This window comes from Zeus faber, assembly GCF_960531495.2.
Source record: "Zeus faber genome assembly, chromosome: 1".
In the NCBI taxonomy this organism is placed as follows: Eukaryota; Metazoa; Chordata; class Actinopteri; order Zeiformes; family Zeidae; genus Zeus; species Zeus faber.
In genome coordinates, this window is record NC_137193.1 from 13,736,717 (window position 1) to 13,748,834 (window position 12,118).

Sequence of the window (12,118 nt, forward strand, 5' to 3'; positions counted from 1 at the left end):
CAGTACAGTGCATACGCACGGAACAGAAGCCGCACTTTCCCTGCAGACCTCAGTATTTTCACTCTTCTCTCGCTGCTTCCCACACAGGACGACACATCACACAGAGCAATGTGCGGCGGTGAAAATCCAGCTTTAGCTCGTTTTACCAGCCGGCGCCAGGATGAAGTGACTGAGGGGGCAGTAAAAAATGGCAAGGGGGCAAATCTTTTCATATAGTTAAACAGTCGGTTATCATCCTGCTCTGCCTGCTTCTGCATTTTCTTTTCATCCTACGGGTAGCATTACAGCGGTGCAGGCACAATGCAGGCGTGTTTTTTCAGCGTGAATGGCCGTCGACATATCGCTGGAAACAGTTTTGTTCTGTTTCGACTAAAAGAGGGGTCCCCACCCCGGCAGACCCCTCTTTTTGTAGGACAGTTGATGGGGGGCTGATAGGGCGGACCGTTGGATGCGCAAAGGTATCCAAATATCAATTGTCAAGTTTGGATTAAATAGAATAACATAACCCCAAATAATAACCCTATTTAAGCGGGCACCACTGTGTGGTTTCAGTGGAAAATGGAAAACAATAACTCTTTCCCGACATAATATTTTTTCACGGCAGGAGAATAACGTGTTTAAATGAGTCCCCACAATTCACGATAGATGACTTTATTTTGTCGCGAGGAAAAAGGAGAAGCGCAAGTCCGGACGACTTGAGGATTCATTTTCTTGGCGAGATATGAATATTCACGAGGTATGCGTTCTGAACGCGTCCTCATTGGTCCAAATTTCCAATATTTTTGTTGTTCTTTTGAGAAGATCCTTATTGTTAGATATTATTTAGTGTCTATATCGCACTGTAGTTATGGAGATGACAGATAAATTAGGATGAAATCATCGTTTTGCACATTCATTAACGGTGCTGATATCATGTAAATGAAATAAGGGTGAAGTTGAATTGAACTATTAATCATTTTGGCTGGGGAACACCTGGAACCTCTTGAAGCACCCTTGGGGGGTCCCCGGACTCCACACTGAGAACCATTGCTATAATACACAAAGGCCAGACACACACTCGTGCACGCTCACTTGCGCTCTCTTACCCACCGCCGCCGCAGAGCTAAAAGCCAACTGCATCCATAATCAGTCCTTGGCGGTCGACCGTCTCTGGTCGGGAGAGTGAGTGTGTGTGTGTGTGTGTGTGTGTGTGTGTGTGTGTGTGTGTGTGTGTGTGTGTGTGTGTGTGTGTGTGTGTCCGGTGTGTGCGTGTGTGCGTGTGTGCGTGCGTGCGTGTGTGCGTGGAACCTCCGCAGCACATGGAGGCAGAGGAAGCACTTAGGGGAGTTATCAGCCTCAACAGACAGCTGGCCATGACCGCCATAGTGAACACACACACACACACACACACACACACACACACACACACACACAGACACACACACACACATGTACTAGAAATACATCTACAGACACACATGCATGAGGAATGAAACATGCACAAACAGCCAGACACATACAAGTTCAGGTTCAGGTTCAAAGTTTTATTGTGTTAATTCATACTAATTCACATCAGCGGGGACATATAAAAGGCTTAACGAGGAAAAATCATTTTTAATGTTAATTCAAATCATTTTCATTTGTACCCTTTGTGGGGCAGCACATGTGCAATGAGTGGTGAGAATATGAATAAAGTCTATGTCAAATGGATTATTATTTTTTTTTTTTATTAATAAAGTGGAAAATTGATCACAAATGTGAGCTTAACAGGGCTTAATGAGCTAAAGGAGGGAATAATTGTGGAGAGAGAGAGAGAGAGAGAGAGAGAGAGAGAGAGAGAGAGAGAGAGACTGATTGTAAAAAAATACATAAAAAAACATGAAAAAAAAAACAAGTAAAATTCATTTCAATTTTATTCAAAAGCAAATATACCAAAAATAGATTTTAGATAGAAAGATTTTACAAAAAAATACAAACAGGAGTGTGCTGATACCAAACGCATAATGTATGAGAAGCAAACGAGTGAGTACATAAATGCATAAACATGCTCGATCACACTCTCACACACAGACACACACAGACACACACACACACACACACACACACATACACACACACACACGCACTTTCAAAGAAAGGTGAGGTCCCTTTGATAAGTCATATAAATTCTGGTTGCGTTTTAGGCCTCGATGTGTCGTTGGAAGCAGCTTTGAATCATATCACGCTCCACAAACGCACACACAAACTCACACACACACACACACACACACACACAGAGACACACACACACACACAGACACACACCGCGGTAGGCAGTGGATGCATAAACGCATTCACACATGTTGAAAGACACCTAGGTGGTCACACTCGTCACTAGAGTCAAAATACTTAACCAGATGCACAGCGGGCGGTCAGAGCCAATACCGCCAGTACACACACACACACTTATGTGTGTTTAAATAAACATGAGTGCACATGCAGAAAGTCCCCTGACTGCACACACACACACACACACACACACACACACACACACACACACACACACACACACACACACACACACACACACACACACACACACACACACACAAACAAACCTGGGCTCATTGAGAACATACAGTACACGCTGACATAAAGCAGGCATGTGTTCCAGCACTCCCAGTACGTTCTTGTTCTCTAGCACCCCTCCACCCCCCCAAAAGAACGAAAAACAACAGCAGGAGTGGAGAGAGGGGAGGAAAGACGGACGGAGAAAGACATGTACAATGGGATCGCTCTCAGTAAAGACAGAGAGAGAGAGAGAGAGAGAGAGAGAGAGAGAGAGAGAGAGAGAGAGAGAGAGAGAGAGAGAGAGAGAGAGAGAGAGAGAGAGAGAGAGAGAGAGAGAGAGGGAGTGTGTTTATGCTGATGAAATCTGCCGTCCTCAGCAGCAGCCTGCCCAAAAGAAATCGGATTAGCCCTCCTGCGGGAGGGAACCTTCAGGAATGCAGATGATGGATGGAGGCGCACAGGTTTTCTCTCCTGCAGCACTGGGGAGGAAATCACACACACACACACACACACACACACACACACACACACACACACACACACACACAGAAAGGCACGGCTGCCTTTCTCTCCAAAGGACACTTCCTTGTTTCCTCCTCTCATTCATAAAAACATGATTGGAACGTGACTGAAATGCGCAGGAGCGTCCTGATCCGCTTCGTGCCGTCGACCAAGTCGGCCTGTCACTTTCTCCATCATGATACGGGTTAAATTCGGTTTGATCCAATTATTTTCTTCACACAATCTGGAATCCAAACTGTTTCATCCGCCGGGGGAGGGAAGGGGGGCGGTTGGCGATACACACACACACACACACACACACACACACACACACACACACACACACACACACACACACACGGCAATTGGCCCGGCGTGACACCGCCGCATGAACACACCGATGTCCCGGGGTGGTGGCGGTTCAGCCCGCCACGCCCAGACAGCAGGGTGCCCCGTCTTGTTTATGGCACGACGTAGGGCAGACCCTGGTCCACAGCCGAGGATGCAATGCATTTTAAACAGGGTTGTGTTTCAAACCGCGGCGCTTCCAGCAGCGCAGGGAAGTAATATAGATGTGGCATTTATGCCTTTTTTTTTTCGGGCCCAAATATTTATTAATTTCATCATTTCAAAGGCAGGAAAATACAGGGAAATACACAAAACATTTTTATCAATATGATATCTCCGTGTCAACACTTAATCAGACAGACATACTGAAGGATTATAAATGTTGCCTCAACTATAATGCCATGCCATTTTTTTAATGCCACTAAAGGTTTTTGTGTTTTGGATTTGTTTACGTTTGGCCAAGCATTGATATTGCTACTGACAATGTTATTATGGTGTTATTATGGTGTTATCATGACTGTCAATTCTATTATTAGTGTATTGTTAGTGTAACAACTATGTTGTTACCATATATCCATGCGCTTGCAATTTTGTCTTTATCAATTCTGTCATGATCGCCGAAATGTGATTTTTAATATTCTTTGTTATTTTCCCTTGTCTTTCAGACCAGCATGGCACTCACGTATGACCCTGCCGCCATGCAGAATGGGTGAGAGAGAATGAAACGTTAATGTACCACCTTGTGACCTTGTCGCCGTTGTTAAAGTTGTTCTATCTGGACCTAAGGTAGAAGTGTGTGTGAGTGTGAGATCGAGTGCGTGCGTGCGTGCGTGCGCTTCTGTGGTCTCTATTCTCCATGTTGTCACTAAGTGGTGCCATAACAAAAAGAACAGCTCCACCCCCACCCCCCCCCTCCCTCCCTCGCCCCCGCCCCCCGCCCCCACCCAGTACTGAAACAGGAAGCAGCGTGCTGGGGCCCCCCCTTTATCTCTCCGTTTTCATCCTCTCCTTCCCTTTGGCCTCTGTCGCTCACAGGAAGCATCTCTCGCTCCGCGCTTCCTAAAGCACTTATCCCCCGACGACTCCCAGTCCCAGTCAATCTCCACCAAACAGCGGCTGAATGGAATCAGTCATTACACACAGCTTGGCCCCGCGCAAAGCCAGCTTTGCCGAAAATCCCCCCCAAAATTATTATCTACCGTTATTAGTGTGAAGAAATTAAATCCCCCCCCCCCCCCCCCAAATTATCATCCACCGCTATTAGTGTTAAGAAATGAAATCCCCCTCTCCACCTCCAAGGAAGCGGCGCTTCCATCATTTCACATCCATCCCGCTGGTGTGCGCAGGTGAGAGAGAAGAAGAAAACGCACTCGGATTCGGGGAAAAATATGCTGAAACCCAAAACTCAACTAACCCCCCGCAAAACGAGCTCACCCCGCCGCCTCCGGGAGGCCTCGAGGACGCCGACGTTTCCCTCACCGAAGATCCACCTTAAAAACCAAAAATAAAAATACATTTAAAAAATAAAAAAAACTCTGCCGTCAGTGCTCGGCGATCGGCTCCTTTACATGGGGAAGGGGGGGGGGGGTTATTTTTCCAAGCTGTGTTGATACTGGAGTCAGCGTGGCTTCCTCAGCCAGCTGGGGATGTACAATGCAACCCTTAATACTGGGAGCTGCGGGGGGCGTGTGGTGTGGGGGGCGGGGGGGGGGCGGAGACAACCTCCTATTTATACGGTTTGACAGAAAACCCGACTTTTCAACTCAGGAATTGAGGCTTTCTTCGCGAAGGACGCGGGCTTTTCCTGTGGCTGAACCCGGAGGGTGGGGGGGGGTGGGGGGGGGGGGCGTGCAGACGTGTTGGCTCAGCCTCGGCGATGCCGTCCCTCGTGACAAACAAACTGTTTGATGCCCGGCCGTTATGCTGAAATAAAGACGCCCCGGTGATGTAAGGCGGCGGTGGAGCCTGGGACGAACGACCGGCGGGTCGAGAGCCGAGACGCCTTGCGCCGCTTGTGATGGGTGCAAACGCGGGGATCCACCTCTTTTCTATTTACTCTGCTGTTTCTGTTGCTTTCTGCCGTTTTGTTTTTTGTTTTTTGTTTTTTACCATTTTACCACGCTGTTCCCAAAGTGTTGAGGAGGGGCCAAATGTGACCAAAAATGACCTGTTTTGAAAGTAGTCTGAAAACGCACTTTTTCCAGTTGTGCTTTATATTCTTTATTTTATTTTTTTTACACCATTGTTTTGATATTTAAATTGATTTTTTCAACTTTAACTGTTTTATTTCCACCCTTCTATTTCTTTTCCATGGCCCGTTATTTAGTCTGCGTTTTTTCATCAATATTATCATCTGTTATCATCGTTGTCATTGATATCCTTTGTTACCTTAGGTTGCGGATCACCGCGTGGTTCCCCCGTGTCAGACAAACACAGCCTGACTTGACTTGGCCTCTTCCTGCGTCCCTCCCCAGGTTCTACTCCTCGCCTTACAGCATCGCCACCAACCGCATGATCGCACAGACCTCCATCACGCCCTTCATCGCTGCTTCACCCGTTTCCACATATCAGGTAGGCGTGCGTGCATGTGTGTGTGTGTGTGTGTGTGTGTGTGTGTGTGTGTGCGCGTGTGTGTGCGTGTGTGTGAAGGGGCGGGTGTTGCAGAGCAGCATGGGGTTCCTTCTTCCCCTCATCACAGTTCCAGCTGTGCCCGATGAGGGAGAGAGTGGGAAAGAAAGAGGGGGGGGAAGAAAAAGGAGAGAGAGAGAGAGAGAGAGAGAGAGAGAGAGAGAGAGAGGAAAATGAGAATCGGCCGAATGAAAGAGCTCCAGCGACAAACAAACGCCATCCACCTTCGCAGCTTCCTGACCTCTGCCGTCGCTCTCTTGGCTGATAAGGCAATAAAGGAAGCGCTTCTCTCTCTCTCTCTCTCTCTCTCTCTCTCTCTCTCTCTCTCTCTCTCTCTCACACTCTCTCTCTCTTCCTCTTCCTGAAACGTATTTTTACACAATCGCTTCCTCCAAAGTCAATTACTAGCCCTGCGGTCCGTGTGAGCCGCGGAACAATGAAAACGGGGACCGCGGGGAGGCGCGGGAAAGCGATCCGGGCGAGATTTTCGAGGAGGTCACCTCTTGCCGCCCCCCCCCCACCGCCAACGCACGTTTCCAAATCCAAAAGTCGGGAGCTGCCGCCGCTCCGCCCTTCCCCGCGTAGACGACCCTGCGCTCATCCACCGCCGGCTGGGCTTGATATTCAGGGAGAGACAGAGGCGGCTGCCGAGCCGTAGGGTGGAGGGAACATAGGGAGAGAGAGAAAGAGAATGAGAGAGAGAGAGAGAGAGAGGGAGGAAGAGAGGGAGAGAGAGAGAGAGAGAGAGAGAGAGAGAAGGAGGGAAGGGGGGAGCGTAGTAAAGGAGGGATGGCGGGGACGGGTGGTGCTGGCGGTGAAGGTTGCGCTGCCCGTCTTTGCGGTGCACTTGATTAAAACTCCGGTCCGGTACCTGGGGGTGGAGGCGGGGGGTGGAGGAGAAGGGAGGAGAAAGGAAAGTGGGCCGGGGCGCGTCTCTAATCCGCCCTGGGAAGGCTTCCCAAATTGATTTATCAAAAACAATGGCCGGGCTTTTGAGGAATATTAATCCTCGCAGTTTCAATATCGGGCCGCCCGGCCAGCGCCTCCTGTAACATTGCCCTTCAGCCGGTCGCGGCGGGAAGGTGAGTCCCTCCATCTTCCGTTCGAGTACAAAGAGACGCGGGGATGAAAGAAAAAGCAAGACTGGGGCCGCCACACACTGTAAGCGCCCGGACAAAAGGATCCATTTCTTTCATGGCCCAGACCGGTCTGCATGTGAGGCGCAGCTTAAGATTGGCGGAAACGCTGTTTCGATGTTCCTTTTGTGTTCAGTGTTCGCTGTGGGGGTATTTTTAACTTATTATTTTATTTTATTATTATTATTTTTTATCGTTATTGATTTATTTCTGGGGATCTGTATGAGGCCCTGTCTCTCGTGTGATTAAATAACTCAGCCATTGGCGTCGGGCTCTGGAAAATATAAAGGCGGTCTCCGTGCCCGGAGCCAGATCTCTACCTTTCCTGGTTCACATCACTGGCTGGCTCTGCGTGGTGACAGACTGCCTGCTAATCTCACCCACTGGCAAACCCTCTCATTGGCTGAACGGATGACTTTGCGGCTGGTTGGCTATGTTTTGCTGGCTTGATGACGAGCTAACTGGCAGGCTGTTTGTCTTGATGACTGTCTAGTTGGCCCGCCCGACTCCATTTAAGTCCGACTGTTGGCGGGATGTTTAGCTGATGGCCGGCTGTGTATTTTAAGTGGAAGCACAAGCTCCGGGGTTCAGCCAGAGGTAGAGTGCTCCCTCAGGCCACGGACATTATACTGTTCACATTAAATCACATGCTAAAGCACTACCCCCCCCCCCCCCTCATCCATTGCTATAATTGCAAGAAATTCCCAAACTTTCTCCCCCTCCAAAAAAACCGGCCTACGCCCAGGAAGCCTACCGTTAAAGGCAAGCGGTGGTGTGAGAGGCATCCGCCCCGAGCCCCCCGAGGCGGAGCGCGGGTTCGAGCCGCCTCGCGGCTTTTTCGGGGTTCGCACCTATTTTGGCGAGGGTTTGGCCAGGCGGCACGCAGGCGGTGTTTGCCTGGGGGGGCGGGGAGCGATTAGGGACGAGCTTCCCCTTCCTCCTGTCACGCAGCGGAGAACAAGCATATCAATGCACAAACAAACAGACTTGGCGTCATGTTATAGAATATCAAGCCAGCGGATACAAATCATGGGCTTGGACCCGCCGAGAGGATTGGCGGCTCTCGCGGAAGATTATACTCTGTTTGTCTTTGTTTAATCTAATCATTTTACCGGGATCAATGGCCAGCCTGTGTGTTTGTCCGCCACAAGTGTTTAATTCCCCCTTTCTAGCAAACACAAAATCCCTATTTGTTCATCCATTCCTTCAATCTCTTGATCGCCCTCGCTGCCACTGTCTCTATGTCTCTACCTCCCGCTCCACTGTCTCTCTCTCTCCCTCTCTCTCTCTCTCGCTCTCTGTCTCTGTCAATCATTCCTCCTGTTTTTTCGGCACTGTCTCTGTTTTAATGGCATCGATGTCATTGTGCTCAATAAGACTCGCAAAGGCAGAAGGGTCTGTTTCTCCTCCCGTTTGTTTTCCTCTTCTGGCTCGTCTCTGTAGTCCCGCTGCTGCTAATAATGGAGAAATGGGATTAGGATGGAGCGATTCCAATCTCCCAAATTGTCTTTGGAATGTTTTTGGCAATTTCCTATCGGGGTTTTGATTGTACCAGACTGGTGCAATCGCATCCATAACAAATGGTGAAGTTGCCCCCTAGCCCAATTGTTAGTTTGCGTAGTATATTGTGTTCATCCGTCAATTGAAGGGTATTTTCTGCTTTATAATGAGTACCGTGCGGATACCAGTGATAGAAAAGTAAAACACATGACTGTCAAATGACGGCTCCCATCTTTGTCCGCAGGTCCAGAGTACATCATGGATGCCTCATCAACAATACGTTATGCAACCCACAGTAAGTGCTCCGCCGTTCACCTGCACTAAACTCCACCGACCGCCAGGGAGGACTCTCGTTCGCCCGCCGCCCCGGCCTCTCGTCCCTCTCTGCTGGGCTGGTCGGAGCTGTTGAAAGATTTGGGCGGGAGGGTCATTAGAGCCTTTCCACGAAGCTCTTGCTCAATAATAGTTTATGGCGCCCGGAAGGGTCTGTTTGGTGTATTTAGAGCGACGCGAACGATCGGAAGAAATCCCCGTCTGGAAAATAATTTTTAATTCTGCTTTGTTCCGCTGCGGCTACACAGCAGTCGGACCACATTTTGACGACGGGCACGCGTGCTGTACAGATACAAGCGCAACACGTACAGACAAAACCACACGCTCATGTTTGATACTGAGCCCCTGCCATCCTGTAATTGCCATTAAGACTTTGATCAATTTGTTTCATAGTGAGTTTTGGCAGACGTGTGTGTATATATATATATATATATATATATATATATATATCTCTCGTCTCGCCACAGCATGCAAACTCTTTATTTTTGGGTCAGGGAGCTATTGGTCATGGTTCAACCAGACAGTGACTCAGGATTATTCTGGGGCAACAAAACAGGACGGCTGCAGACTGTTGCTCTGGATGACACCAGACCAGATGGTAGACCGGGAGAACACTAATATTATATAGAGTCATTATGCCATCTTCCCCTGAATTACTTAGGATGCCACATGCTTTCCTATAGAATGGCATTCAGCCGTCTGCACTAAGTGTCCAGATGTATGGTTTTCAAGCCTAAATAGAGCCAAAAAGGTCCACACAAAATCAATTAAAACTGTTTAAATGGTAATCTTGACCTATCTAGTGTCTGGGTGATGTTTTCGCAATAGATACACCGATGGTGCAAATGAGTTGGTCAAAGCAATTTTGTTCAAATACGTAAGCGTGGAGCAAACTAGAGTGATCTGCAGAGCGTGTTTAAATATATTTAGCAGGACATTTTTCAAATGATTTCTGTATTGAGAAAAAAAGGGAAATTAGTGGAAATGAGAAGATTTGTTGTTTAGAAGATAATATTTTTGACCGTCTACAATATTATTTCGAATATTCTAGAACACATGTTTAAGAACAGTTTGGCCCTAAAACTCTCACCACTTGAATTTTCTCTGTAAAAAAATGAAATACAAATAGAACTCATTACTAGTAGTATGTACAGTTTATGCATGTTTTATTCTGGTTTTAAATGTGCAACTCAAGGGTAGGATTAAGCTCTGTGGGTAAAAACTCTGCCGAACCTTTGGTTAGTGGCATTTGCTATGCCTTACAAAATATATTCATAAATTGAGCAGTTTTCCTTTCTTTAAAAGCACATAATTCTCAGCAAGCAGAGCACATAATGCTCTGCTTGCTGTGTTGCTGCGCTCCCTCCACCTCCCCTGCATCCACCTGTTGGGCTCTACTCTTCTACCCAATGGGGGGATTGGAGCTCATCACTCCAATATATTTCCAGCTCATTAAGCATGCGTATGTTTGCCGTACACCTCACCGGCAGTGATGAGCAGCGGAGCCCAGACGCCCCAAACTCAAACGACGCCAAAAAATATATATACAATTTAGAATCAAATCTAAGAGTTGTGTGCCAGAACTGACCTTATCGTGATTCTTTCTACTTTCTTTCTACCAACTGCAAAAGAGTGCAACAATACATCGGTTGAAAAACATTGCAACTTCCAGTATAGTACATCCAAAGTTGATTGTAGAGGCTCGTTATGCATGCTTTGCGTTACATCGAGAGCCGTATTTTGAAAAGCTGGAGGAGCACCTGTTTAAAAGCAAACACCATTCAGTCCAGGGCTTTTTCCTGCAGGATACAATATGTGTCTATGAGCGACAGCAGCCTCGGGGCCTCTAATGCATTTGAGGTATTGTATTCAATCAATCATCCACGTCGTCAGGGTAATGCATTTCTTTGTATCATTTTCTGCTCATCCTTCCCATTGTCGTGCGTGGACACTGAGCCAAAGCACTTGCGCACGACAACAACAACAACAACAACAACAACAACATCAACAGCAGCAGAGGGGGCTCACATATACGCGAGGCTCAGGATGGGTAATTGAGCCGAGCTTATCACATTTTGTTGCTCGGGGCTCTTAAATCCACGCGCCGCAGGCAGAAATGTTTGCTCGAGGGTGTGTTTACTTCCTGGGGCAAACTGAACGCACTTCGCGTTCTCCCGCGTTTAGACCGAAGGCCTCGAAACGGATTCAGGTCAAATATGATGCTTCATAATAAACACGGATAACAACACACTGATTAATTTCTAAACCCCGCACTAGGAATTATATACGTTTCGTGTATTGTGAAAATATATTGTCCATTTTATACAATATACAGTACGATCCAACAATCATATGTAATAAAGAAAAAATGTCACTTTATTGTTGGTTTGGAACCTTTATTTATTCAGGAAAAACCCATTGACGACACATTCCTTTTTACAAGGGTTCCCTGGGCACAATGCAACAATAAAATCTGACAAAAGAAAATGTCACAAAGTACAGCATACAAGAGGTTTCATCACTAAGCAGACAGATCACAGACGATAGACGTACAAAGCAATGTCACTCACTCAGTGACTCGAAAACACGCATATTTATCTGTGTGGACATTTAAAATGATCACAATATAAATTGTGTGATAAATTAATGTTGCGGTTAATGCAGGTGTTTGCATATCTATAAACCTGTTCACAAGGTTTATTATGCATGGTGTATTTTAAGGAGTAGTACTGTAATAGTAAGTTGCAAATCAATTCCTGCTGATGCTGTGGAGAGCCAACCAATCCTTTAGGTAGCAATATCCAAAGACGGCGCGGGACATTTTCTGATCCGAAGAATAAAGTGGTGTTTGTTTTAATGTAAGCAATCCCTATGAGACAGTTATGGCGGCATTAGTCAGTTCTTTCAGGTAAAGAGAAAACTACTTTCCTGCCACGCTGCCTCCCTGCACAGCTGTACAGCAGCAGTAGTTAGCCGGTGGAGGAGCTCAGCGAGCGCCGCGGCTCCCCCGCTGGGGCCATTACCACTCGGCCCTGCCCACCTCACTTCCACTCCTGCTGGGGGACAGTGAACATGTAATCTGGTCACAGCAACCCGCCACCAGCCAGGCACACACACACACACACACACACGCACGCACGCAC

At 47.5% G+C, this 12,118-nt stretch overlaps 1 protein-coding gene across 1 annotated transcript in view; it reads left to right on the plus strand.

Moving 5' to 3' along the window:
* Positions 1 to 12,118, plus strand: part of rbms3 (RNA binding motif, single stranded interacting protein) — a 244,616-nt gene that overhangs the window by 202,067 nt on the left and 30,431 nt on the right. The window contains exons 8-10 of the mRNA XM_080017529.1: positions 4,044 to 4,087; positions 5,853 to 5,949; positions 8,887 to 8,937. Coding sequence (XP_079873655.1) covers positions 4,044 to 4,087; positions 5,853 to 5,949; positions 8,887 to 8,937 — 192 coding nt within the window. The remainder of the gene's footprint in view (positions 1 to 4,043; positions 4,088 to 5,852; positions 5,950 to 8,886; positions 8,938 to 12,118) is intronic.